The sequence below is a fragment of the Saimiri boliviensis genome, chromosome 2 (assembly GCF_048565385.1).
Source record: "Saimiri boliviensis isolate mSaiBol1 chromosome 2, mSaiBol1.pri, whole genome shotgun sequence".
NCBI lineage: Eukaryota > Metazoa > Chordata > Mammalia > Primates > Cebidae > Saimiri > Saimiri boliviensis.
In genome coordinates, this window is record NC_133450.1 from 142,545,359 (window position 1) to 142,571,439 (window position 26,081).

Genomic DNA, 26,081 nt, shown 5'->3' on the forward strand with positions numbered 1-26,081 from the left:
TGTATGTGTGTGTGTGTATATACACACACACACACACACACACACACATTTTTTTTTTTCGTTTTGAGACTGAGTCTCTTTCTCTCTCTGTCACCCAGGTTGGAGTGCAGTAGTGCGATCTTGGCTCACTGTAGCCTCGGCCTCCTGGGTTCAAGCGATTCTCCTGCCTCAGCCTCCTGAGTAGCTGGGATTACAGGTGTGCACCACCACACCCAGCTAATTTTTGTATTTTCAGTAGAGATGGGCTTTCACCATGTTTGCCAGGCTAGTCTTGAACTCCTGGCCTTGTGTGATCTGCCTACCTTGGCTTCCCAAAGTGTTGGGATTACAGACGTGAGCCACTGTGCCCAGCTTGTGGCATATATTTTCTTGCTAGATTATTTCTGATTAAGGCTGTTACTCTTCTGCCAACATTTACTACCTATATTGTTTATTTCTTTCCCTGTGCCTAACTACATACATAATTCTGTCCTTTCTGCTAAGCTATCTCCCTTACCATTTTCAAAAAAAACCTTTTTTTGTTCCCTTTTGAGACAGGATCTCACTCTGTCTCCCACCCTGGAGTGCAATGGTTCAGTCAGGTCTCACTGTAGCATTGACCTCCCAGGTTCAAGTCATTCTCCTGCCTCTGCCTTCCTAGTAGCTGGGACCACAGGCATGTGCCCCCTTACCCAGCTAATTTAAAAATTTTTGATAGCGATGAAGTCTCACTATGTGGCCTAGGCTGTCCTTGAACTCCTAACCTCAAGCAGTCCTCCTGCCTCGGCCTCCCAAAGTGTTGGGATTTATAGGCGTGAGGCACTGAACCCAGCCTTGTCTTCAAAATTTTAATTACCTCTTTAAGAAACTTTATAATTGTCTTCGCCTAACTACTTTCTTATTTGTGAGCTCACTAGACACAGGCAGTGTTTCAGATGTAGTAGAGGATAAAAAAATATAAGAGAAAGTTCAGATGACTGTGATAAAGTCTGAGAAAGATGAGGGAATTAAAGTCACATGTTCTAGGATGACTTAACAACTAGCAGTAACTGAGTGAATTCAAGCACTTGCCTCAGAAGAGTACTGTAGATGACTAAAGTGGGGGAAAGTTTAATATAGGAGGAGGCATTTAAGCTGGACTTTTAAGGATGGATAGAATTTTGATAGGTTGTCCTAGTAGCGAAGGCATTTTGGTGCTTATTTCGGAAAAAGCCAGTGATCTATTTTTGCTGTAGATGGTGTATGATTATGGTAATATGAAAAATAAAAATGGCAATAAACAGTAGATCAAGATCTTTTAAGTTCTTGGCTGAGGACTTTGAATTTTCTTGGAATACATTACGGAGCCTTTGAAGGCCTTTGAGGAGGACAGTATCTTGCTACTGCCTCTCTGATAGAGAAGAGTGAAAGGGGTAGAGGAAAGAGCTTGTGACTAATGGAAGTTTCTGCAAGTTGGATGAAAAGTAGATAACAGCAAAGCCATGTTGAGATACAGATAGATGAAGAGTGTGTATCTTTGCCTTACCCTTAGCTAAGGGATTTAGACCCTTAACGCTAGCTGTATGACATAAAATTTAGGATCATGCTTAAACAGATTTTCTTGTATTATGGGCTTCATGTAGATCTGTAAATACCAAGCTTCTTTTTCTTTATTTTTTTCTTCTCCTTTTCTGTTATTGGAAGATGGAACTATAAAGTTTAGGGAGAGGTTGAGGAGCTGAGTTAGAAAGGTTGTTTCTGGTATGGCAAACAGGGTCTGAGAAGATTGTGTTTACCTAGACTGTTTTCTTGCCCATTAAATAATTTGTTTGCCATTATTATTATTATTATTATTATTATTATTATTTTGCAGAAGCATCATACTATTGATTGAAAAAGGTTTTCGAAAATGTACCTCTTTTTAAAACTTATGTGTCTGTAGGGATTGGTGGTGTGTTACCTTAAATTATTTGCTGCTTGGCTTTTAGTTCTGTTGCTACTAACCAGATAAAGAATGCTTAATTCTCAATATGTTTTTGTATATTTTTCTAACTGTTTTGTAATTCAATGATTGTGCCATTGTATTTCAGATGATAGTGTCGATCCTTTCTGGCCAGCATTACACTGTTTTATGTTGATTCTGGATCGTCTTGGTTCTAAGGTCTGGGGTCAACGTATTGATCCTATTGAAGCATTTCAAACCATTATCAACAACACAAGCTACAATAGAGAGATTCAGCATATACGGAACAGCTCTGTAAGGTTAGTTCAGCTAATGTCAAGATTTAAGCATCTCTACAAGAAAGTGTGTTACAGCTAAATTACTTAACAAGAGGTGTTTCTTCCTTTTATTTCCTCCCCCTTCATTTCAGTAATTTCTATTTATTCTTAATATTTAAGGACCAAGGTAGAACCGGAGTCATATTTGGATGATATGGTGACATGCAGCCAGATTGTATACAATTTTAATCCTGAAAAGACCAAAAAGGTATTAAAAAAAAAAACACTGAAAATTTAGATGATATGTTATTGCCTTTATCTTGTGTAGACAGTGTTTGTTTGTTTGTTTTTTGAAACAGAGTCTTGCTCTGTCAGCAGGCTGGAGTGCAGTGGCGCCATCTTGGCTCACTGCAACCTCCACGTCCAGGGTTCAAAAGATTCTCCTGCCTCAGCCTCCCAAGTAGCTGGGACTACAGGCGTGCGCCACCATGCCCAGCTCATTTTCTTGTATTTTTAGTAGAGACGGGGTTTCACCATGTTGGCCATGATGGTCTTGATCTCTTGACCTCGTGATCCACCCGCCTCAGCCTCCCAAAGTGCTGGGATTACAGCATGAGCCACCATGCCCGGCCGGAAAATTAGTTTCTAAGTACATTTGGGAAAGATGGAAAGTTTATGGGTACATAAGTAGCATGAGTAGAAATTAAAACTAGCTAGTGGAAAGAAAGTCAAGAGTATATGAAGGTGGTATAAATTTGCCTTTTCATGAAACTTTAATCTCAAAATTCAATTTATATTTCAGTTTCTTGGGAGTTAGGTATATTATGATTGTGATATAATTGTATGCCATAATTATACCATTGTATACCATAATAATGTTGTAAACCAAAATAAGAGAGTTGAGAAACATATTTTTGTTAATGATTTGAGTGTTAAACCTATCATAAATGGTGCTTATTTATCTGAACATGAGCATTTTTTTCTTTTTAGGATTCTGGATGGAGAACAGCCATTTGCCCAGATTATTGTCCTAACATGTATGAAGAAATGGAAACGTTAGCCAATGTACTTCAGTCAGATATTGGCCAAGACATGCGTGTTCATAACAGCACATTTTTATGGTTCATACCTTTTGTTCAGTCCCTCATGGATCTTAAGGATTTGGGTGTGGCTTACATACTAGAGGTTATTCATCATCTGTACTCTGAAGTCAAAGAAGTCCTCAACCAAACAGATGCCGTGTGTGACAAAGTCACTGAATTTTTTCTTCTAATTTTGGTATCGGTGATTGAACTGCATAGAAATAAAAAATGTTTGCATTTGCTCTGGGTAAGTTCCCAACAATGGGTGGAAGCTGTTGTCAAATGTGCCAAGCTTCCTACCACTGCATTTGCACGGAGTTCTGAGAAGTCATCTGGAAATTGCTCCAAAGGAACAGCAATGATATCATCACTGTCGTTGCATTCAATGCCATCTAATTCTGTACAACTTGCTTGTGTGCAGTTGATTAGAAGTCTTCTTAAAGAAGGTTATCAGCTTGGGCAGCATTCTCTTTGCAAGCGATTCTGGGATAAGCTCAACTTATTCCTTAGAGGAAATTTATCTCTAGGCTGGCAGTTGACTAGTCAGGAAACCCACGAGCTACAAACTTGCTTAAAGCAAATTATTAGAAACATAAAATTTAAAGCACCTCCATGTAACACTTTTGTGGATCTGACTTCTACATGTAAAACGTCTCCTGCATCTAATAATAAAGAAGAAAGTGAGCAAATAGGGAAGAAGTCTAGAAAAGATATGCATTGTTGGGGAGATTCCAGCCCAACATTTTCTAAAGAACCAATGAAAACGCAAGACAATGTATTGATCAAAGCAGATAACAGTATAGAAGGTGACAATAATGAGCAAGATTCTATAAAGGATGTAAAACTAGAAGACCATCTCTCAGCTGGGTCATGCTTAAAGCAGAGTAGTAAAAACCTTTTTACTGAAAGAGCTGAAGGTCCAATTAAAATAAGTACAAGGAACCAGAAGTCTGTAAAAGAGAACTCTTCATATACATCAAAGAATTGTACTTCAAGAAATGGTCCAGAAAGGGGATGTGACAGAGGAATAATAGTATCAACGCATTTATTGACTGATTCTAGCACTGATGCTTTGGAAAAAGTGTCTGCATCAAATGAAGATTTCTCTTTAAAGGGTGATGCTCTTGCTAAAACCTTAAAACAAAAAATTAAGGAAAAGAAAGATGAAATCTGTGCAAAGTTATCACATGTAATGAAGCAACACAGGAAGATTACTTTGGTCAATAATGCTATCAATTTAGATGAAAATCCAACTGTATCTAACATTGAGAGTTTCTATTCAAGGAAAGACACAGGAGTTCAGAAAGGAGATGGTTTCATACACAATCTTTCTTTAGACCCTAGTGGTGTTCTGGATGATGATAAGAATGGAGAACAAAAATCTCAGAACAATTTATTGCCAAAAGAGAAACAATTAAAGAATGCAGAGTTAGATATTTTCTCTTCCCATGAAAACAATTGTAAAATACAGGAATGTCATGTTGTTGATAAAGATTTGATCCCCTTTACAGAAATGACCGATACTGTAGTGAAGCAATCATCTTCCTTTAATGATCTTGTGACTGTACCTGAATCAAGAGATAAGGAGATGAGTAATAGTACCAATCGGATTTCTTTTAGCTTGACAAGAGAACAGGCCCCTGTTATCAGTCCTAAATCTGACACCTTAACGGATTCTCAGATAGACAGAGACCTTCACAAATTATCTTTAATAGCTCAAGCCAGTCTTAGTAAGTTTCCATCAGATTCACCTCAGAGCTCATCCCAGCTACAAAGGAAAGTGAAAGAACATAAAAGATGTTTCACAGCTAACCAAAATAATGCTGGAGATACCTCCTGTGGACAGGTTATTATTATTTCAGATTCTGATGATGATGATGAAACAATCCTGAGTCTTAAGAAACTCACTAAACAGGACAAAATATGCATTGAAAAGGAAAGCCCAGGGCAGCACATTTCAATAGTTAATAGTAAGGAGGAAAAGAATCCAGTAAAGGAAGAAAAGACAAAGTCTCTCTTGCAGCTTGAGGAATGTGATTCTCAGTGTTTTGAGTTTGAAAGTACATTTGAAGTGTTTTCAGTTTGGCAAGATTATCTAGACAATAATAATTCAGTTCAAGATGATGAGAAAAATTGTTTGACTCATATAGCCAATATCACAGATGATCGGGGTTGTACAGATTATGTATCTGAAGTTGTTGAAAAAGGAGCAGAGGGCACTGAAGAACACATGAGACAACAGAACAGTAGTATTTCTGTTGAGGAATTTTGTGAAATTGAAGTAAAAAAGCCTAAGAGAAAACGATCTGAAAAACCAATGGCTGAAGATCTTGTGAGGCCTTCATCTTCTGTCATAAATGAGGGCCAGTCTGATACTAATAAGAGAGAGCTTGCTGGAAACGATTTTAAAAGTACAGCTGGAAGGACTACTACTCCCAATTCAAGTATTCAGAGAGCCACTACAGTTTCACAAAAGAAATCTTCAAAGCTTTGTGCTAATTCAGAACCTGTCAAGAAAGTTCCAGTTTCTAAGAACCCTAAGAAAACGCATTCAGATGCCAAAAAAGGACAGAATAAGAGTTCCAATTACCTAAGTTGTAGGACAACTCCTGCTGTAGTGCCACCAAAGAAATTTCGTCAGTATCCTGAACCAACTTCAACAGCTGAGAGACTTCGCCTGAAAAAGGGTCCTCGTATGGCATTTGAGTTGTCCCAGCGATCTTTAGATTATTTAGCTCAATTACGTGATCATGGCAGAGCTGTTGGGGTAGTTGATACTCCAAAAAAGACTAAATTAATTCCTCCTCAGAACCTGTCTGTCAGAAATAACAAGAAACTGCTGATTAGTCAAGAACTTCAGATGCGAAGGCAGATGAGACCCAAATCACAAAAAAATAGAAGAGGACTTTCTGGTTGTAAAAGTACAGATGCTACAAGAACAGGGCTGCATACAGCACACAAATCTGACACATCTGTACCAGAATCTGATAGGTCAGATTATAATGATACAGGAGAAACTGAAGTTCTTGCCAACAGTAATGGAAAACAGATAATAAAATGCATGCCTTCTGAACCAGAAACCACTAAAGCAAAACATGGATCTCCAGTGACTGATGATGTTTGCCTTTTGAACCAGTGTGATTCTGTAGTGTTAAGTGGAACAATACCGATAAATGAAGTAATTGTCACTACTTCAGAGGACCCTCTAGGTGGAGGTGATCTGTCAGTACATCATATAGAAACGGCAACTTTGAAAGAGGGAGAGCCTGACCCCAGCAGTAATACAGAGGAAGATAACTTATTTTTAACACAGCATGATCCTGAAGATATGGATTTATGTTCGCAAATGGAGAATGATAATTATAAATTCATTGAACTAATTCATGGAAAAGATACAGTTCAGGTTGAAGAAGATTCTGTAAGTCGGCCTCAGTTGGAATCTTTGAGTGGCACAAAGTGTAAGTACAAAGATTGTGTTGAAGCCACGAAAAATCAGGGTGAATACTGCTCAGAACACTCTGAAGTGAAAGCGGCAGATGAAGATGTATTTCGTAAACCTGGCTTGCCCCTTTCTGCATCTAAACCTTTGAGACCTACCACTGCTAAGATTTTTAGCTCAAAGAGTACTTCACGAATTGCTAGTCTTTCTAAATCTTTGGAATCTTCTTCAGCCCTTTCACCATCCCTAAAAAATAAATCAAATGGGTTACAGTCAATTTTGAAAGTACCACAGCCAACTCCCCTTGTATCTCAGAAGCCAGTGGATGAAATGAATTCATGCAATGTTCTTCAGCCTCAGTCTCCAAATAATTCCAGCAGGCAAGGTTGCAAAGTTCCATTTGGTGAAAACAAATATTTTCCATCTTCCTCTCCAGTAAACATTTTCTTGACATCGCAGTCTGTCTCTGATACCTTCGTTAAAGAGGTCTTAAAATGGAAATACGAAATGTTTTTGAACTTTAATCAGTGTGGGCCCCCTGCAAGCCTTTGTCAGTCCATCTCAAGACCTGTGCCTGTCAGATTTCACGATTGTGGAGATTATTTTAATGTTTTTTTCCCTTTGATGGTATTGAATACTTTTGAAACAGTAAGTATGTGTTTCATTTGTATGCCTCTTCAAACTTTTCAAGTTACCTCTTTGCCTTGCTGAGTAAAACTGAGAGAGAGATAGTTCAGTCATGAGGCAGGTGTGGTGGCGGGTGCCTGTAATCCCAGCTATTCGGGAGGCTGAGGCAGAGAATTGCTTGAACTCAGAAGGCGTAGGTTGCAGTGTTTTGAGATTGCACCACTGCACTGCAACCTGGGTGACAGAGCGAGACCCTGTCTCCAAAGGAAAAAGAGTATCGTTAAAATGGTTGATCTTTTTGATTTAGATACTGCTTTTAGGTTTCCTGTTGAACAGACATTTGTGCCAGCCACTGTTCTAGATACTGGCAGTATGGAGGAAACACTTTTTTTTTTTTTTTTTTTTTTTTTGAGACAAAGTCTTGCTCTTGCTGCCCAGGCTGGAGTGCAATGGTGCGATCTTGGCTCACTGCTATCTCCATCTCACAGGTTCAAGTGCTGCTTCTGCCTCAGCCTCCCAAGTAGCTAAGATTACAGGCATGTACCACCAGGCCTGGCTAATTTTGTATTTTTAGTAGAGATGGGGTTTCACCGTGTTGGTCAGGCTTGTCTCAAACTCCTGACCTCAGGTGATCCACCAGCTTCCCAAAGTGTTGGGATTACGGGCATGAGCCACTGTGCCCAGCTGGAAACACCAGTTAACCCTCTGCCCCTTGGAGCTGAGACACAACTCAAGGTGCTAATGTACCAAGTCCAGAGGTAACACAGGAGGAAATGTTTATTGATACACAGGTAAAGGAAGACTTAGAGGAGATGGTTTCTCATCTGCATTTGTTTTGTTTTTAAGTAACAGCGACCTTTGCTATGGTTTTCTTGAGGAGGTGGCAAAGGGTGACTTATGTTGAACACAAAGTAACCTAAAGTTCTCTTTATATATCGGACTTCCCAGTTTCTTATTTATCATAGCAGCTGCTCTGTGTAACAGCCTTCCCACCCCCAGCACATCCTATTCTGGTTCTTCTCTCCTCCTTACTCAACTAGAGTTGTCAAAAGATAAGACTTTTCAGTTAAAATTTGAGCCTCAGAAAAACGGCAAATAATTCTTCAGTGTAAGCATTCACCTATGTTTTGAAGGATTTTTTTGTGTCTGTTTTCAAGGCAGATAAGGGGTGGGAACAAATTTTTTACTTTTTCCTATTCGTCAAAATAAATCTTCACATTTACAGTAAGACTTCTTAAAACCAAACATTGTTGAGGTAAATATTCACGATTCATTAACTTAATAGATACTTGAGTGCCCAGTATGTGCCAAGTGCTCTTAAAAGCATGGGGGGTAAAGTGGTGAACAAGACAGATGAGGTCTCTACCCTCTGGAAGTGACCATTTCAGATTGAGATAAGGACTTGAGTATGATCTAGAGCAAAGGGAACCAGGGCACTTTCTGGAGAGATCAGATAACCTCTGAGCAGATGGTATCACACTGAGACCCAAATGACTAGGAGTTAACTATGGGAAGTGTGTTCCAGGCAGAGTGGAGTGCAAAGACACTCTGGTTACAGTAAGATTGGAGTGTTGGAGAAGGAAGTGTAATGTACAAAGGGACAAGTCTCCAAAAGAAAATACGTGACTTGTTAATACTGTACATGACAAGATAAATGGCTTTTATAAAACTTCAGTCAGTGTTATCTTCATAAATTTACTTTACGTTTAATCTTTTGATCAATTTGTGCCCCCAATTTTAGCCATTGTTGAGAGTTGCTTTGTTATTTTTCTTTTTTCCCAAGGTATTTTTGTTTTAGCAGGAGTTGCTTTATTTTCACTGGAAAGCACTAAATTGCTTAGAAGCCATTCACAACCCTATGAGGGATAGACACATACTTCTGATATTATTTCCTGAGTTAAAAGATGTTAAGATTTATTTCTTTCAGGATGTTTTTGTAGTCTCAGCTTTTTAAAAACAATGAGCACACTTTCCATTTTTACATACACAAAGTTTAAAATAGACTTGTATGTGGCCTATTATTAAAAAAGAGTGGATTGGAACATTATTCATAGTAGCCAAAAAGTGAAAACAACCCAAATGTGCATCAGCTGATGAATGGATAAATAAAATATGGTCTGGTCATACAATGAATGGAATATTATTCAGCCATAAAAAGTGAAGGGCCAGGTACGGTGTCTCAGGCCTGCAATCCCAGCACTTTGGGAGGCCGAGGCGGGCGGATCACAAAGTCAGGAATTCGAGACCAGCCTGGCCAATATGGTGAAACCTGATCTCTGCTAAAAATACAAAAATTAGCTGGGTGTGGTGGCACATGCCTGTAATCCCAGCTACTCGGTAGGCTGAGGCAGGAGAATTGCTTGATCCCGGGGGCTGGAGGTTGCAGTGAGCCAAGATTGCACCACTGCACTCCATCCTGGGCAACAGACCAACACTGTCTCATTAAAAAAAAAAAAAAAAGGCCGGGCGCGGTGGCTCAAGCCTGTAATCCCAGCACTTTGGGAGGCCGAGGCGGGTGGATCACGAGGTCGAGAGATCGAGACCAACCATGGTCAACATGGTGAAACCCCGTCTCTACTAAAAATACAAAAAAAATTAGCTGGGCATGGTGGCGCGTGCCCGTAATCTCAGCTACTCCGCAGGAGAATTGCCTGAACCCAGGAGGCGGAGGTTGCGGTGAGCCGAGATCGCGCCATTGCACTCCAGCCTGGGTAACAAGAGCGAAACTCCGTCTCAAAAAAAAAAAAAAAAAAGTGAAGATCTTGTGTTGACTAATGAATCTTGAAAACATTGTGCTGAGTGAAAGAAGTCAGGTACAGAAGATCACATGTTATATGATTCCATTCATATGTATTATCCAGAATAGGCAAATTACAGAGACAGAAAGATGAGTAGTTGTCAGGGAAAGGAGGAGGGGAATTGATTAGGACTGCTAATAGGTATAAGGTTTCTTTTGGGGTGATGGAAATGTGGAATTAGTGGTGATGGTTGCACAGCATAGTAAATAAAACCATGGTACTAAAAATCACTGAAATGTACACTTTAAAATGGTAAATTTTATGTTGTGTAAAATATTCTATTTTAAAAATGTTGCTTGAAAAAGAGAATACATTTGATTAGAAACAGGTTAATAAGACTAGGAAAACCTGAAGTCTTCAGATAACTTTTACAAAAGATGAACACCTTTATGATTGCACTCTGGAAGGCAAATGTGATCTGAAGGATGCCATAGCATGGTAAAACCCAACATTGGTTTCATCCTTTTTTTTTTTTTTTTTTTTTTTTTGAGATGGAGTTTCGCTAGTTACCCAGGCTGGAGTGCAATGGCGCAATCTCAGCTCACCGCAACCTCCGCCTCCTGTGTTCAGGCAATTCTCCTGCCTCAGCCTCCCGAGTAGCTGGGATTACAGGCACGTGCCACCATGCCCAGCTAATTTTTTGTATTTTTAGTAGAGACGGGGTTTCACCATGTTGACCAGGTTGGTCTCGATCTCTCGACCTTGTGATCCACCCGCCTCAGCCTCCCAAAGTGCTGGGATTACAGGCTTGAGCCACCGGGCCCGGCTGCTAGTTTCATTCTTTATGGTAAGGTTTTGTGCTTAGGTGAAGTTAAATCTATATTTTGTTATATATGTGAAAGATGAGAACACCAGAAACTCTGAGTGAATGGGTGGGATTGTTGACCACTGACACTTCATTAGGTAGCCCTGCCCCACCATTATGTCAATCAATGTCTTTTCTTTCTTTTTTTTTCTTTTTTTTTTTTTTTTGGAGACAGAGTCCTGCTCTGTCACCCAGGATGAAGTGCAGTGGCACAATCTCGGTTCACTGCAATTCTCCCCTCTCAGCCTCCCAAGTAACTGGGACTACAGGCACCTACCACCACGTCTGGTTAATCTTTGTATTTTTAGTAGAGATGGAGTTTCACCATATTGGACAGGCTGGTCTCGAATTCCTGACCTTGTGATCTACCAGCCTCAGCCTCCCAAAGTCCTGGGATTACAGGTATGAGCCACCACGCCCAGCCATAATAATAATTTTTTAAAGAGAATTTTCTCAGGGACACAAGAAAACCTAATTATAACCAAACAGTGTGTTTAGTCTATGTGGAAATATTTTTGTCAAAACATAATATTAAACAATTTGATCTGAAAAATGTTTTTTTCTCTTTTTTATTTGAGATGGGAGTCTTGCTCTGTCACCCAGGCTGGAGTGCAATGGCACGATCTCAGCTCACTGCAGCCACCTCCTGGGTTCAGGTGATTCTCTTGCCTCAGCCTCCTGAGCAGCTGGAATTACAGGCATGTGCCACCATGCCCAGCTAATTTTTTACTTTTAGTAGAGACAGGGTTTCACCATGTGGTCAGGCTGGTCTCGAATTCCCAACCTCAGGTGATGCTCCCACCTCTGCCTCCCAAAGTCCTGTGATTACGGGCATGAGCCACTGCGCCTGGCTGAAAAATGTTAAATTACTAAATTATTAGGAACATCCAGTTTTGTAGACTCTTCTTCTTAGTTACTGGGAAAAAATAAAATCAGACCTCCTTTGAAGATGAGGCCTAACTAGATAGGTATCTGTCTTTCCTGTCTGGAGTGGGAAGAAAAGGAACATAGTTTGCTTCTTTGTGCTCTGTGAGATTGTTACATTGCCACAGACTTTTTTATACTTGGAAAACTAGCTGGGCTTGGTGACTCATCTGTAATCACAGCACTTTGGGAGGCCGAGGCAGACAGATCACCTGAGGTCAGGAGTTTGAGACCAGCCAGCCAACATGGTGAAATTGTCTCTACTAAAAAATTGGCTCAGTGTGGTGGTGCATGCCTATAGTCCCAGCTACTTGGGAGGCTGAGACGGGAGAATCTGTTGAACCCAGGAGGCGGAGGTTGCAGCGAGCTGAGATCGCGCCATTGCACTCCAGCCTGGGTGACAAGAGCGAATCTCTGTCTCCTGAAAAAAAAAAATACTTGGAAAGCCACAGTGTATTTATCTCTGTTCATTGGATTCTAAATGTTCTTACGTTGAGGGAGCTTATTTTCTCTTTATTGTTTATTTTTTACAGCAGCTGACAACTTTTGAAAGGAGCTCGTTTTCTAACCATCTAGATGATTTTACATCCATTGAACCTAGTCAGTTACTTTTAGCTTTGATAATGCTCTGATGGACCACAAACATACACTTGTTTGTACTCTGAAAATTTATTTCCTTTAGTCTGAAGCTGCAAGCTCATATAGTTCATGATTTCTTAATTTCTTAGGTCCACATGAGTTGTGAAGCAGATGAACCTGCTGCATCAAATGTAAAAACCTGTGAATTACGTAGTATGTTGAGTGTGTATTCATTAGGACTTTTTCCCTAGGTGAGTTTCTCTTTGATAGCTCTAGAATCATCAGCTATCATTAGTTGGTGGTCATTATAGCTTGACTATAAGAGATCCACTTAATCTCTGGCTCCTGGGGTTGCTGTAGAAGTCAATATTAGGACAAAATAATTTCAAACTAAAAGTATCTGCCCTCTTTTCTCCAAGATGGGAACTATCAAGGATCTTCTAGGCATACTCAAGTAAATCCCATGTGATAAAATTGTATTGATCAATTTTTCTTTCGGTCTTTGTTGTACACACTAGGATGCATTTTAATAGCTTTATTAAGGTATACTATACCATAAAATGTACCCTTTTTTAAGGTGTGTAATTGAAAGGTTTTTTAAAGTAAATTTACGGTTGTGTAGCCATCATCAAAATGCAGTTTTAGAACTTTTCAATTGACCTAAAACAATCCTTTTTGCCCATTTGTAGTCATTCTTCATTCCTACCACTAGCCCCAGGCAAACACTAATCTCCCGTATGTCTCTATAAATCTGCCTTTCTGGAAATGTCATATATATAGAAGTGTATATATGTTGTCTTTTGAATCTGGCTCCTTTTACTTTGTATAATCTTTTTGAGGCTTATCTGTGTTGTCGCATGTGTTAATAGGCCCTTTTACTGCCAAATGAGATTCTTTTGTATGAATATACTACGTTTGTTTATCCATTCACCAATTGATGGACATTTGGGTTGTTTCCAGGTTTTGATGATTGTGAATAATGCTGTGAACATAGAATGCACTTTTGAAGATGACTGTATGGAGTTGCCTTAGTGTAGGGTACTCTGGATGTAAAATTGGATGATACAAACTGATCATGACTATCGTGGACCAGAATCTGATCTCACTAGCAAGTAACACAAATTCAGTACTGTTTTGTTCCCCTTTCCATAGCATAACCCTTGTGAGTCTTGATTGGTTAACCAGTGCAGAAGCAGCTCAGCACCAATAGTCTTTGTTGTTAAGTTTCTTCAGAGGAACTGAAGGCCAGTTGTTGATTTAAATACTTAATGACTGTTACGAGTAGACAAAACCGTTCTTGGGGCCCGAAAGGTAATATGTTTGTTAGTGGGTTTTTTTTTTTTTTTAAGGGAAAGCTAATAAGACTTTTTTATACTAGTGGTCTTCTTCCTAAATCTGGAGTTGGGGATTGTCTTATTTCTTAGAAGATCCTTAAGGGTACTTCTGAGTTTGGAGCTTTGACAAATCAGGAGATGGATACAGAGCATTTTATAAACTGGCAGGATGACATGTTGGTGAGAAATCCCTAAGGTTTGCAGCAAATCTAGGTCCTTTTGGACTTGTGAGCTGATCTGGTTTGGAGGTAGCATTCTACCAGAGCCGTCCAGCAGTACCTCAAGCACTGCTGGAAATGCTCCACATCTTCGCACAGCAGAGTAGCCAAAGTGACTGTTGAGCATTGGAAGTGTGACTAGTTTGACTGAAGAACATAATTTTTATTTTCCAACATTTTAATTAAATGTAAATAACCATATGTAGCTAATGCATACTGAATTGGATAGGACAGTTCAGATAATTTTTATTAAACTGTCACAAATCAGTTTTTAGTTTCTGTCACCTACATTCTACATTCTGGATTTTACTGTTGCTTAACTTTGAAAAATGTTACTATTTAGCATGTCCTTTTGTGCTTTGTATAGGTGGCTCAGGAATGGCTTACCTCTCCAAATAAAGAGAATTTCTATCAGTTGCAAGTACGAAAATTTCCTGCCGATTATATAAAATACTGGGAATTTGTGGGTAAGTTTTTTCTTAATTATGCAATTTGGAATATATGATATAACAACAGATTTCTAATTAAGAGGAGATAGCATTTGAATTTAAGGGGACGCAAATTTTCTAAGCTAAATTTATGACTTCTTATGTTTAAAGTCTTAATGAGGATAGTTACTGGGAGAACTATGAATAAAAAATTCATGATTTTTTTCCACTCTGTAGTTAGAATGCTGCAGGCTGCATTGTCAGTGGAGGCTGGGAATGGGAGAGAGGGTGAGTGGAGGGGATTGGTCGGGGTGTTGCAGTAATACAGTCTTGACAGATTCTGAGTAAATCTTCCTGGGATCTGTCTTTTCATTTCATGATTGATCTGAACCACATACCACTCCATGTCCAACTTACAAATACACCAAACATTCAGAACTCTTTAAAATAAAATGATTAAGTCCTCTTTTAACCCCAGCCCCCATCCATCCTACTCTGTAGATATGCTTAAGGGAAAAAATGAACGTGTGTATATTTTTGGGGAAAAGTACTACATGTTCATTGGAAAACATTTAGATGTCAGCCAGCCAGTAAACATCACCCACAATTCGCATTATTCAGAGATAATTTTAACCAATCATTTTTATTTAGACATAAACATTGTTTCTAATTTTCACTATTGCAAATACTCTGAGTAAACCCCTTCTTTGCTAGGTCAAACCATATGTGCACTTTAAGACTTTCAAGTTGGCCGGGCGCGGTGGCTCAAGCCTGTAATCCCAGCACTTTGGGAGGCCGAGGCGGGTGGATCACGAGGTCAAGAGATCGAGACCATCCTGGTCAACATGATGAAACCCCGCCTCTACTAAAAATACTAAAAATTAGCTGGGCATGGTGTCGCGTGCCTGTAATCCCAGCTACTCAGGAGGCTGAGGCAGGAGAATTGCCTGAACCCAGGAGGCGGAGGTTGCGGTGAGCCGAGATCGCGCCATTGCACTCCAGCCTGGGTAACAAGAGTGAAACTCTGTCTCAAAAAAAAAAAAAAAAAGACTTTCAAGTCATGTTGTCTGTGCCTACCAAAAAGAATTCCATTTTCATTTCTGACATCAAGATACAAGGATGTGCACCTCTCTTATTCAGTAATTTAGACCTTTTTTTCCTCCAGTTCTATATGTGAAAAATATATCGCATTTAAAGCTGGAGTTTTTGTCCCCAAATGTTTCTGGTTCTTTGTAGTCTTAGGATTGTGGAAGTAATTGCCTGTTTATGCCCTTCCTCCTTTTATTCTATCAGGGGATATTGTTTTCTTTTTTTAATTTGTATGCATTGTTACAAGTGTTATTTCTAATTTCATTATTTGGTCTTCCACCCCCCACCCACCCCCCAGACAGGGTCTTATCATGTTGTACATGCTGGCCTCAAACACCTGGGCTCAAGCAATCCTCCTGCCTGAGCCGCCAAGTAGCAGGGACTTCAGGGGTGTGCCACTGCTCCCAACTGCTGTTACATTTTTGACGCCAAGATAATTTTAATCTTCATGTATTTAAAACTGCCCTATACTTATTTACAGTTTTATTATATAATTGACCCTTGGACAATGTACGGTTTAGGAGTGCCAACCCCTTCCACAGTCAAAAATCTGTTTATAATTTGACTCCAAAAACTACTAATAGCTTACTGTTGGCCAGCTAACTTAAAACTTTACTGATAACATAAACAGTCAATTAACATGTAGTTTATATATGTATTATATACTATATTCTTATAATAAAGCTAGGGAAAAACTAAAATCTTAACGAAGAGAAGATATATTTATTCTTCATTAAGGGGAATGGATCATCATAAAGGTCTTTGTCTTTGCCATAGTCACACTGAGTAGATGGAGGAACAAGAGGAGGGATTCGTTTTGCTCTCTCAGGAGTGGCAGAGATAGAAGGAAATCTGTAAATTAAAATCTATGAATTAGTGGACCTGCGCACTTCAAACCCATCAAATGTACATTTAGATGCCATAGCGACAAAGCAGAAAGAAAGCAGGTGTTTCTCGTGACCATGTCATTTGCACACATGGTTTAATAACAGTGAGCCATTTTTAATCAAGGAATGATAACTGTCCTAAAATCCAAGTTCCTAGTACCAGCCAAGGAGCAGCCTCACAAGCAGGCCTTTCAAAGAATAGCAGGCCTGCTATGTTAACCGTTTTCTGCACAGCATGTTTTGAATAATGCTACTGTGATCATCCATGTATCTCTTAGTGCTCTTCTGAATGCATTTTTGTTCAGTTTATATCCAGAAGTAGATTGTAGAATATTAGGGTGTGTATAAGTTCACCTTCAGTAAATAATGCCCAGCCTATTGTACGTAATTATATTCCACCAGCAGTGTATGAGAAGCTGCATTGTTTCATGTCTTCAGCAATACATTTGTATGGGTTGTTTTGAGATCTTTAGCTATTGGGCTGTGTGTATTGAGGGTGTTTTGTGAATTTTTTGTAATGTCCTCATTAGGAAGATTGGGCATCTTTTCATGTATTTAGTAGCGTCTCAGTAAGCTCTTTTGGAAAGTGCCTGTTCAAGGCTTTTCTTCATTTTCTGTTGTCTTTTTAAAAATTGATTTGTAGGAGTTCTTTATATAATCTGGGTAGAAGCCATTTCCTCACTTTGACTTGCATTCTAACTCTTAGTAATGTCGTAAAAATCCCTTTTTCATTCTTTTTGAGAATTGCTTATTTGAACATAGCAAATACATCAGTATTTTATTGTTAATGCCTTGTGTCTCATTTCTTAAATGAAGAATAAGAAATCTTTTTCTGTTACAGATTACAAATTACATTCTCTTGCCTTCCTTTGTCCCCACCCCCATCACCCATGGATCAGGATCTCTTACCTTCTAGAGCAAAGGTTAGCAAACCACAGCTTGCAGATCTACCTACCCCATGTGTTGTTTTTGTATTGCCCTAAGGTACAGTTTTTATGTACTTTTTTCTTTTCTTTTTTTCTCTCTCTCTTTTTTTTTTTTTTTTTTTTTTTTGCAGTAGGATATTCCTGCATGTACTTTTTTCTTAAACGTAGAGCTGGGGTCTTGTGCTGTTGCCCAGGCTGATCTCAAACTTCTGTGTCTGAAGTGATCCTCCTGTGTCATCAACCTTCTGAAGTGCTGGGATTACAGGTGTGACCCATTTACAGGATATTTGGAAATTCCTTTTTTTTTTGGAGACAAAGTCTCGCCCAGTTGCCAGGCTGTACTTCGGTGGTGTGATCTCAGCTCACTGCAACCTCTGCCTCTGGGGTTCAAGTGATTCTCTGCCTCAGCCTCCCAAGTGGCTGGGACTATAGACATGCGCCACCTCGCCTAGCTAATTTTTATATTTTTAGTAGAGACAGGGTTTTACCATGTTGGCCAGGATGGTTTTGATCTCTTGACCTTGTGATACACCCGCCTAGGCCTCCCAAAGTGTTGAGATTACAGGTATGAGCCACCGCACCCGGCTGCTGGGAACACCTTTTCTAGAACATTTGTTGTTTTGTCTGTGACTGAGGCATGGGGGATGGGTTCCATTTTTTTTCCCCCCAAGTGGAGGTCTAATTATCCCAGTACTATTTATTGAAAGACCATCTGTCCTTCACTGCACATGTGCTTCACATGCTGTATTTGTCATGAGTCCAGAGTCCACTTAATGTCTGGGCATCCTTCTGCAGTCTGTTCCTCTTTAGATCATTTGCCTAACCTTGTGCTCATATCACATTGTTTACTTAATCTAGCTTTATAAGAAGTTTTAATACTCAGAGCAAATCCTCCTACCCCCCCTTTTTTTTTTTTTTTCCGAGATGGAGTCTTGATCTGTCACCCAGGCTGGAGTGCAGTGGTGCAATCCCAGCTCACTGCAACCTCTACCTCCCAACATCAAGCGATTCTCTTGCTTCAGCCTCCCACGTAGTTAGGACTACTGGCACATACCACTATGCCCAGCAAATTTTTGTACCTTTAGTAGATACCGGGTTTCACCATGTTGGCTAGGATGATCTTGAACTTTTGGCCTCAAGTGATTCGCCTGCCTTGCCTCCTAAAGTGTTGATGTGAGCCATGGTGCCTCTCGCCCGCCCTCCTACTTGGCTCTGCTTTTTGAGTGCCTTGGCTATTCTTGACCCTTTGTATTTCCATATAAATTTTAGAGGAAAAGAAGTGGAAATTTGGGAAGAATTGACATCTTTTAATACTTTCTAATTCATGAATAAGGTTGTATGTCTTCAATTGTTTAGGTTAAATTTTTTCAGTGTTTTAGTTTTTTGTGGAGAGGTTTTGCGTATCATCTTTGGTTAGTTAGTTTGTCATTTGTAACTTCGTTAGTGAATATTTCTAAAAAATAACTTAAAAATAACAGTCATACCTAAAAACTTACCAATAATTTCTTCATATCAGTCAGTGTTCAAATTTTCAGTTATAACACCTTTTTTTTTTCAGCTTGTTTAAGATCCAGATTAGTCCACCCAAAGACATTGGGTGATAGGTCTTTTTGAACTAGAATTCCCTTGTTTTCTTCCCTTAGAATTTTTTTTTTTTAGAAAAAAATTGAGTTAATTTTGTAGAGTTGATCATGGTCTAGATTTTGCTGATTGCATCTGCTTGGTAGTATTTAGAATGTCTCTGTCCTCTGTGTTTTTCCTATAAATTGATAGTTGGATCTACAGAATTGATCCAATTCAGGTTAAATTTTTATTATTTGTTTTTGGCAAAGCTGTCTTATAGTTGGTGGTATGTTCCGTCAGCAGCAGCAGCTACATGATATCTAGTTTCTTTTTCTGATAATAGCAGAATTACACTTAGTCATTAATTCCTTGAAGGAGGCAAAATGGTGATAATTTAATCATTTCATGTTAGCTGGAATGCTTCTCTAGAGAGAAAATTCTCTACTTCTACTATTTGGTTACTCATTAGTATAGTTTATAAAGAAAAGGCAGAATGAATACTTGAATCTTCATCACTTTTCAAAATAATGAGTTTAATTCACTAGTGGGCCAGATGCAGTGGCTCATGCCTGTAATCCCAGCATTTTGGGAGGCCCAGGTGGGCAGATCACTTGAGGTCAAGAGTTCAAGATTAGCCTGGCCAACATGGCAAAACCCCATCTCTACTAAAAATACAAAAATTAGCTGGGCATGGTGGCACAAGCCTGTAATCCCAGCTGCTCAGGAGGCTGAGGCAGGAGAATCGCTTGAACCAGGTGGGAAAGGATGAAGTGAGCCGAGATCTCACCACTGCACTTCAGCCTGGACAACAGAGAGAGACTCTGTCTCAAAAAAAAGAAAAAGAAAAAAAAGAATACTGAACTAAACATACTAGCCATTCATTTGGGGTTGTAAAAACCTATTTTGAACAAAAAACTCAAAAATGAAAAGAAATAGAAAAAAATGTTAAAAAGGAAAAGATCATAAACCTGGCTATTACTACAAATGAAAAAACAGTAACTCGACAGTGGAAAAGCATGAGACACCACCTCAACAAAGTGATGGAAGTTAGTATGGCCAGCGATGAGATTTATCAACGTCGCGTACCTCCCGATCTGACAGACTGAGAAGAGCACAACATTACTTCTATGTTTTTCTTTTCTTTTTTTTTTTTGAGACCGAGTTTTGCTCGTTACCCAAGTTGGAGTGCAATGGCACGATCTCGGCTCACCACAACCTCCGCCTCCTGGGTTCAGGCAATTCTCCTGCCTCAGCCTCCTGAGTAGCTGGGATTACAGGCACGCACCACCATGCCCAGCTAATGTTTTGTATTTTTAGTAGAGCCAGGGTTTCACCAGGTTGACCAGGATGGTCTTGATCTCTCGACCTCGTGATCCACCCGCCTTGGCCTCCCAAAGTGCTGGGATTACAGGCGTGAGCCACCGCGCCCGGCCCGCGCTTCTATGTTTTTCTTACCAAAAATGCAAAACCTGAATTTGACTCACAAGGAAATATCAGAGAAACCCAAACGGAAGGACATTCTGCAAGGTAACTGGATAGTACTCTTTAAAAACATTTAGGCCATGAAAGACAAAGAAGAATGAGGACCAATCTGTCCTAGACTGAAGGAAACTAAGAAGACATCACAACTGAATGTGATTTGTGATCCTAGATTGGATCCTGGAGCAGAAAATAGACATTTGTGGGAGAACTGGTATGACATGAATAAGGTCTAATTAGCTCTTAGTTTATACCAACATAAAACCCTGGTTTTGATCATTGTTCTGTATTTATGTAAGATGTTAACATTTGAGAAAGCTTGGTGAAGGTCATAGGAACTCAAATTTTTTAAAAGTCTGAAAATTATTTCAAAATAAAAAGTTAATTCCTCCAAGGCAAACCCAACTCCACAGGATTCTTCATCTTACTCCATTCCATGCAACTCGCTTCTCCCATAACGAGGGAACTCTGCCTCCTAACAGCAGCTTGCTTACACATTAGCTCTATTTTACAATACACAAAATCATTTAAAAACTATTACTACTACGCCAGTTGTACAACTAACAACAAATTTCATGAATTTTGGCTGTTCTTGTTGCCCAGGCTGGAGTGCAGTGGTGCGATCTCAGCTCACTGCAACCTCTGCTTCCTAAATTCAAGCAATTTTCCTGCTTCAGCCTCCCCAGCAACTGGGATTACAGGCATGTGCACACCTGGCTAATTTTGTATTTTTAGTAGACATGGAGTTTCACCATGTTGGCCAGGCTGGTCTCAGACCCCTGATCTCAGGTGATCCACCCACCTCAGCCTCCCAAAGTGCTGAGATTACAGGTATGAGCCACCGCGCCCAGCCAAGGCTACTATTTCTAAAAGTACTTGTATCACTGTTTTTTTTTTTTTTTTTTGAGACGGAGTCTTGCTCTGTCTCCAGGCTGGAGTGCAGTTGCGCAATCTCAGCTCACTGCAACCTCCGCCTCCTGGGTTCAAGCGATTCTTCTACCTCAGCCTCCCAAGTAGCTGGGACCACAGGCGCGTGCCACCATGCCCAGCTAATAGTTTTGTATTTTTAGTAGAGATGGGGTTTCACTGTGTTGGCCAGGATGGTCTCGATCTCTTGACCTTGTGATCCGCCCACCTTGGCCTCACAAAGGTGCTGGGATTACAGGGGTGAGCCACCGTGCCCGACCTCAACTGTATTCTTAAGGGTTGCTTTTTAAAATTTATCTTTGCTGATTTAATGGTTCAAAAGTCATATATATGTAAAAAGTATACTCTAGCGCTATCAGTTCCATGTATTTATTTATTTATTTAGAGACAGGGTCTTGTTATGTTGCTTAGGCTGGAGTGCAGTGACTATTCACATGTGTGATCATACATACTACAGCCTCAAACTCCTGGGTTCAAGTGATCTCGCTTCAGCGTAATGCATAGCTGGGACCACAGAGGCACTGGCCACTGTGCCTAACTCTTTATCTATTTTATTATGTGTATGCATTGAGAATTGTCGTTATCTTCTGTTAAACCAAAATATTCCCTTTTTACCTCAAGTAAAGCTTTCTGGGCCTGGCATGGTGGCTCATGCCTGTAATCCCAGCACTTTGGGAGGCCAGGGCAGGAGTTTGAAACCAGCCTGGCCAACATGGCGAAACCCCGTCTCTACTAAAAATACAAAAATTGGCTGGGTGTGGTAGCAGGCGTCTATAATCCTAGCTACTCTGGGAGCTGGGGCAGGAGAATCGCCTAAAGTCAGGAGGCAAAATAAAGGTTGCAGTGAGCAGAGATCGGCCACTGTGCTCCAGCCTGGGTAACAGAGCAAGACTCTGTATCAAAAATAATAATAGGGCCGGGCGCGGTGGCTCAAGCCTGTAATCCCAGCACTTTGGGAGGCCGAGGCGGGTGGATCACGAGGTCAAGAGATCGAGACCAGCCTGGTCAACATGGTGAAACCCTGTCTCTACTAAAAATACAAAAAATTAGCTGGGCATGGTGGCGTGTGCCTGTAATCCCAGCTACTCAGGAGGCTGAGGCAGGAGAATTGCCTGAACCCAGGAGGCGGAGGTTGCGGTGAGCCGAGATCGTGCCATTGCACTCCAGCCTGGGTTAACAAGAGCGAAACTCCGTCTCAAAAAAAAAAAAAAAAAATAATAATAATAATAATAATAATAATAGAATGGGGTGGAGGGCAGCCACGCTGGTATGTCGAGGGGAGAGGCAGCCACCGCAATAGACGTGTTCCTCATGATCTGGCACCACAAGACCACCATCTTTAGGGATGCCAGGGAGTCCAGCACAGTGTTCGAGCTGAAGCACATTATTGAGAGCATCCTCAAACACCCGCCTGACGAGCAGCAGCTGTACAAGGATGACAAACTCTTGGATGATGGCAAGACACTGGGCAAGTGTGGCTTCACCAAACAGCACGGCCACAGGCCCCAGCCACCATGGGGCTGGCCTTCTGGGCAGATGACACCTTTGAGGCCCTGTGCATCAAGCCGTTCTCCAGCCTGCCCGAGCTGCCTGATATGATGAAGCCCCAGGACTCGGGAAGCAGTGCCAATGAACAAGCAGTGCAGTGAGGACCCCTAAGAGGCCCATTCCCCGCAATAAAAGAGATTTGGGAGTCAAAAAAAAAATAGTAATAATAATGCTTTCTACCTTAATGTCTATTTATTTTTATATTAACAGAACTAAGTAAGTTTTCTTTTATTTGGATATGCATGGTTATCTTTTACTTACATGGTTATCTTTTACTTACAATCTAATCCTTGTTTAGGTGTATTACCCGCTAACAGCATATAGCATGCCCAGATTGGTCTTGAAATACCATTTTCAACTAAAATACAGCAAGGCTCCTTAGAAAACTAAGTTTACATATGGAATAGAAACAATATATATGATGAACTTGGAACATCCTGTCATAACAGACAGCCCCAGAGCCAGTTAGAAGAAGCTGACTGCAATGGACTGAAACACAAGTATACCCAATCCATGCACTCATAGTTCTTTTTTTAAGCTTACTTATCTATTTACTGTTTCATCTTTCAGTTGTATCCAGTTTTGGCTATTAATGAATGAAGTGGCTATTGAACATTAATGTACAAATCCGAATGGACATATGTTCTATAGTCTCATGGGTAAATAGGAATGGAATTGTCATGTTTAACTTTATAAGAAGCTCTGCTAAACTTTCTAGAAGTATACCATTTTATATTCCTACCAGCATTGTATGAGCATTCCACTTGGTCCATTTTCTTGTCCGCTTTTTGTTTTGTTGGTGTTTTTTTTTTGTTGTTGTTGTTGTTTTATAGACGAGGTTTTATCATATTGCTCAGGCTGGTCTCAAAACAGTCCTTCTACCTTGGCTTCCCAAAGTGCTGATATTACAGGTGTAAGCTACTGTGCCCAGCATTGGTGTTTGTAATTTTGATGATTCAAACGGGTGTGTATAGTATGTCATTGTGGCTTTAATTTACATTTGTAGAATGGCTAACAATGTTGAGCATATTTTTAGAGATTTACTGGCAATGTACATATCCCCTTCGTGTATCTTTCCTCCATTTTTAGTTGGATTGTTTGTCTTCTTCTTTTTACTTCTCATTTTTCAGTTCTTCTTGTATTCTGGAGACAAGTTATTTATCAGCTTTATATATTGAAAATATTTACTTTTAATCAGTGGACTGCCTTTTAATTTTCCTAACAGTATCTTTCAAAGAGCAAAAGTTTTAATTTTGATGGCATCCAGTTTATCAGTGTTTTTCTTTTGTAGTTCATGCGTTTTGTATCCTAAGAAACATTTACCTAACCCACGGTCACAATTTTCTCCTCCTCGTTTTTTCTTTTCTTTTTTTTGAGACAGAGTCTCGCTATGTCAACAGGCGCTAGGCTGGAGTGCAGTGGTGCGATCTCAGCTCACTGCAACCTCTGCTTCCTGGGTTCAAGCAATTCTCCTGCCTCAGCCTCCTGAGTAGCTGGGACTACAGACGTGCACCACGCGCAGCTAATTTTTATATTTTAGTAGAGACAAGGTTTCACTATGTTGGCAAGGATGGTCTTGATCTCTTGACCTCGTGATCCGCCTGCCTCAGCCTCCCAAAGTTCTCCTCCTTTTTTTTAAATTTTATAGTTTAATTTTTGTGTTTATGTTGATGACCATTTCAATTTTATTTTTATATGTGACATATGTAAGAATTAAGGGGTGTTTTGCTTTTGTAAATGCAGAAGTCAGGTGCAGTGTTTCATTCTTGTAATCTCAGCACTTTAGGAGCCCAAACAGGAGGATCACTTGAGGCCAGGAGTTTGAAAGCAGTCTGGCAACATAGCAAGACCCTGTCTCTACAGAAAAGTAAAAAAAATAGTTGAGCATGGACTACACACACCTGTAGTCACAGTGACATGAGAGGCTGAGGAAGGAGGATTGCTTGAGCCCAGGTGTTCCAGGCTGCAGTGAGCTGTGATCATGCCACTGCACTCCAGTCTGGGAGATAGAACAAGACCCAGTCTCTAAAAAAAATAAAAACACTGTAAAAATAGGTGCTCAGATTTAGTGATCCTTCTTTAAAAACGTAGTTTTCTCATTGTCATTCAGTAACTTGGCACATTAATCAGAATATCAGTTGACCTTGATTGCAAGTGTGTTTTTAGACACTGCATTCTGTTTTCTTTATCTGTGTAGCTGCCTTACACCAGTACCACAGTCTCTTATTGTTGCTTTATAAAAAATACTGAAATTGGATAGTTTAAGCCTTCCAGTTTTGTTCTTTGTAAAAAGAAGTCTCTTTGTATTGTCATCAGTTTTAGAATCAGCTTGTCAACATTTATAAACATGCCCGCTGGTATTTTTACTAGGATTGCTTTGACTCTAAAGATTGATTTGGGGAGACCTGACATTTAACAGTATTGAGCCTTGGGCCTTGAACTTAGTACATTTCTTCATTTATTTAGGCTGTCTTCAGTTTCTCTCAGCAGTGGTTTGTATTTTTCAGAGTATAGGGTTAGATTTAGCAGTTGGTACTGAACTTTATTCCAGTGCTTTCTCTGTTTTCCTAGTCCCACTTTAGTTTACAACCACCTTTTCCTACTTGTTTCAAATGCATAGAAGTTTCAGAATTCTTGTATGTACAGTCATGTGTCACTTGATGGGAATATGTTCCCAGAAATGTGTCAGGCAATTTCATTATCCTGTCGATATTCTAAGAAGTAGGAGTGTACTTACTTATAACAACCTAGGTGATATAGCTTACCACACACCTAGGTTACCAACGTGTACAGCATGTTACCGTGCTGAATACTATAGATAATTGTAACATGAGGAAGTATTTGTGTCTTTAAACATAGAAATGATACAGTAAAAATATAATTTTGTGGGACCACTATTGTATATCTGGTCTGGCCAAAACATCATTATGTAGTGTATAACCGCTTGGATCTGTTTCTGAATTTTCTTTAGGGGTTTTGAAAGTTGGAAACAAATGAGAGAATCTCAGTTAAAAACCAGAATAAACCTAAAGGAAAGAAAATTTATTTGCTACTTTTCAATATTATGATTTTATCTACTTTGGCCTTATAGCAGTTTTAAAGAAAACTTTATATTATATAATTGATATTTTAAAGTATATGCAGAGTCCACTAGTGCTGTGTATTTTTTAACTTAATACAAGGATTTGATTTAAGTTAATCTTATTTAAAATAATTCTGTTAGAGTTAGATAAATTCTGATTTCTCGTTG

The 26,081-nt window shown here is 39.7% G+C and overlaps 1 protein-coding gene and 1 pseudogene across 10 annotated transcripts in view; both read left to right on the forward strand.

Annotated features, from left to right (window-relative positions):
• Window positions 1-26,081, forward strand: part of SETX (senataxin) — an 89,212-nt gene that overhangs the window by 29,250 nt on the left and 33,881 nt on the right. For all 10 annotated transcript variants that reach the window (XM_074394584.1, XM_074394590.1, XM_074394588.1 and 7 more), the window contains 4 exons: window positions 2,049-2,220; window positions 2,359-2,446; window positions 3,169-7,347; window positions 14,352-14,451. In XM_074394584.1, coding sequence (XP_074250685.1) covers window positions 2,049-2,220; window positions 2,359-2,446; window positions 3,169-7,347; window positions 14,352-14,451 — 4,539 coding nt within the window. The remainder of the gene's footprint in view (window positions 1-2,048; window positions 2,221-2,358; window positions 2,447-3,168; window positions 7,348-14,351; window positions 14,452-26,081) is intronic.
• LOC141583702 (elongin-B pseudogene) lies at window positions 14,458-26,081 on the forward strand (annotated as a pseudogene).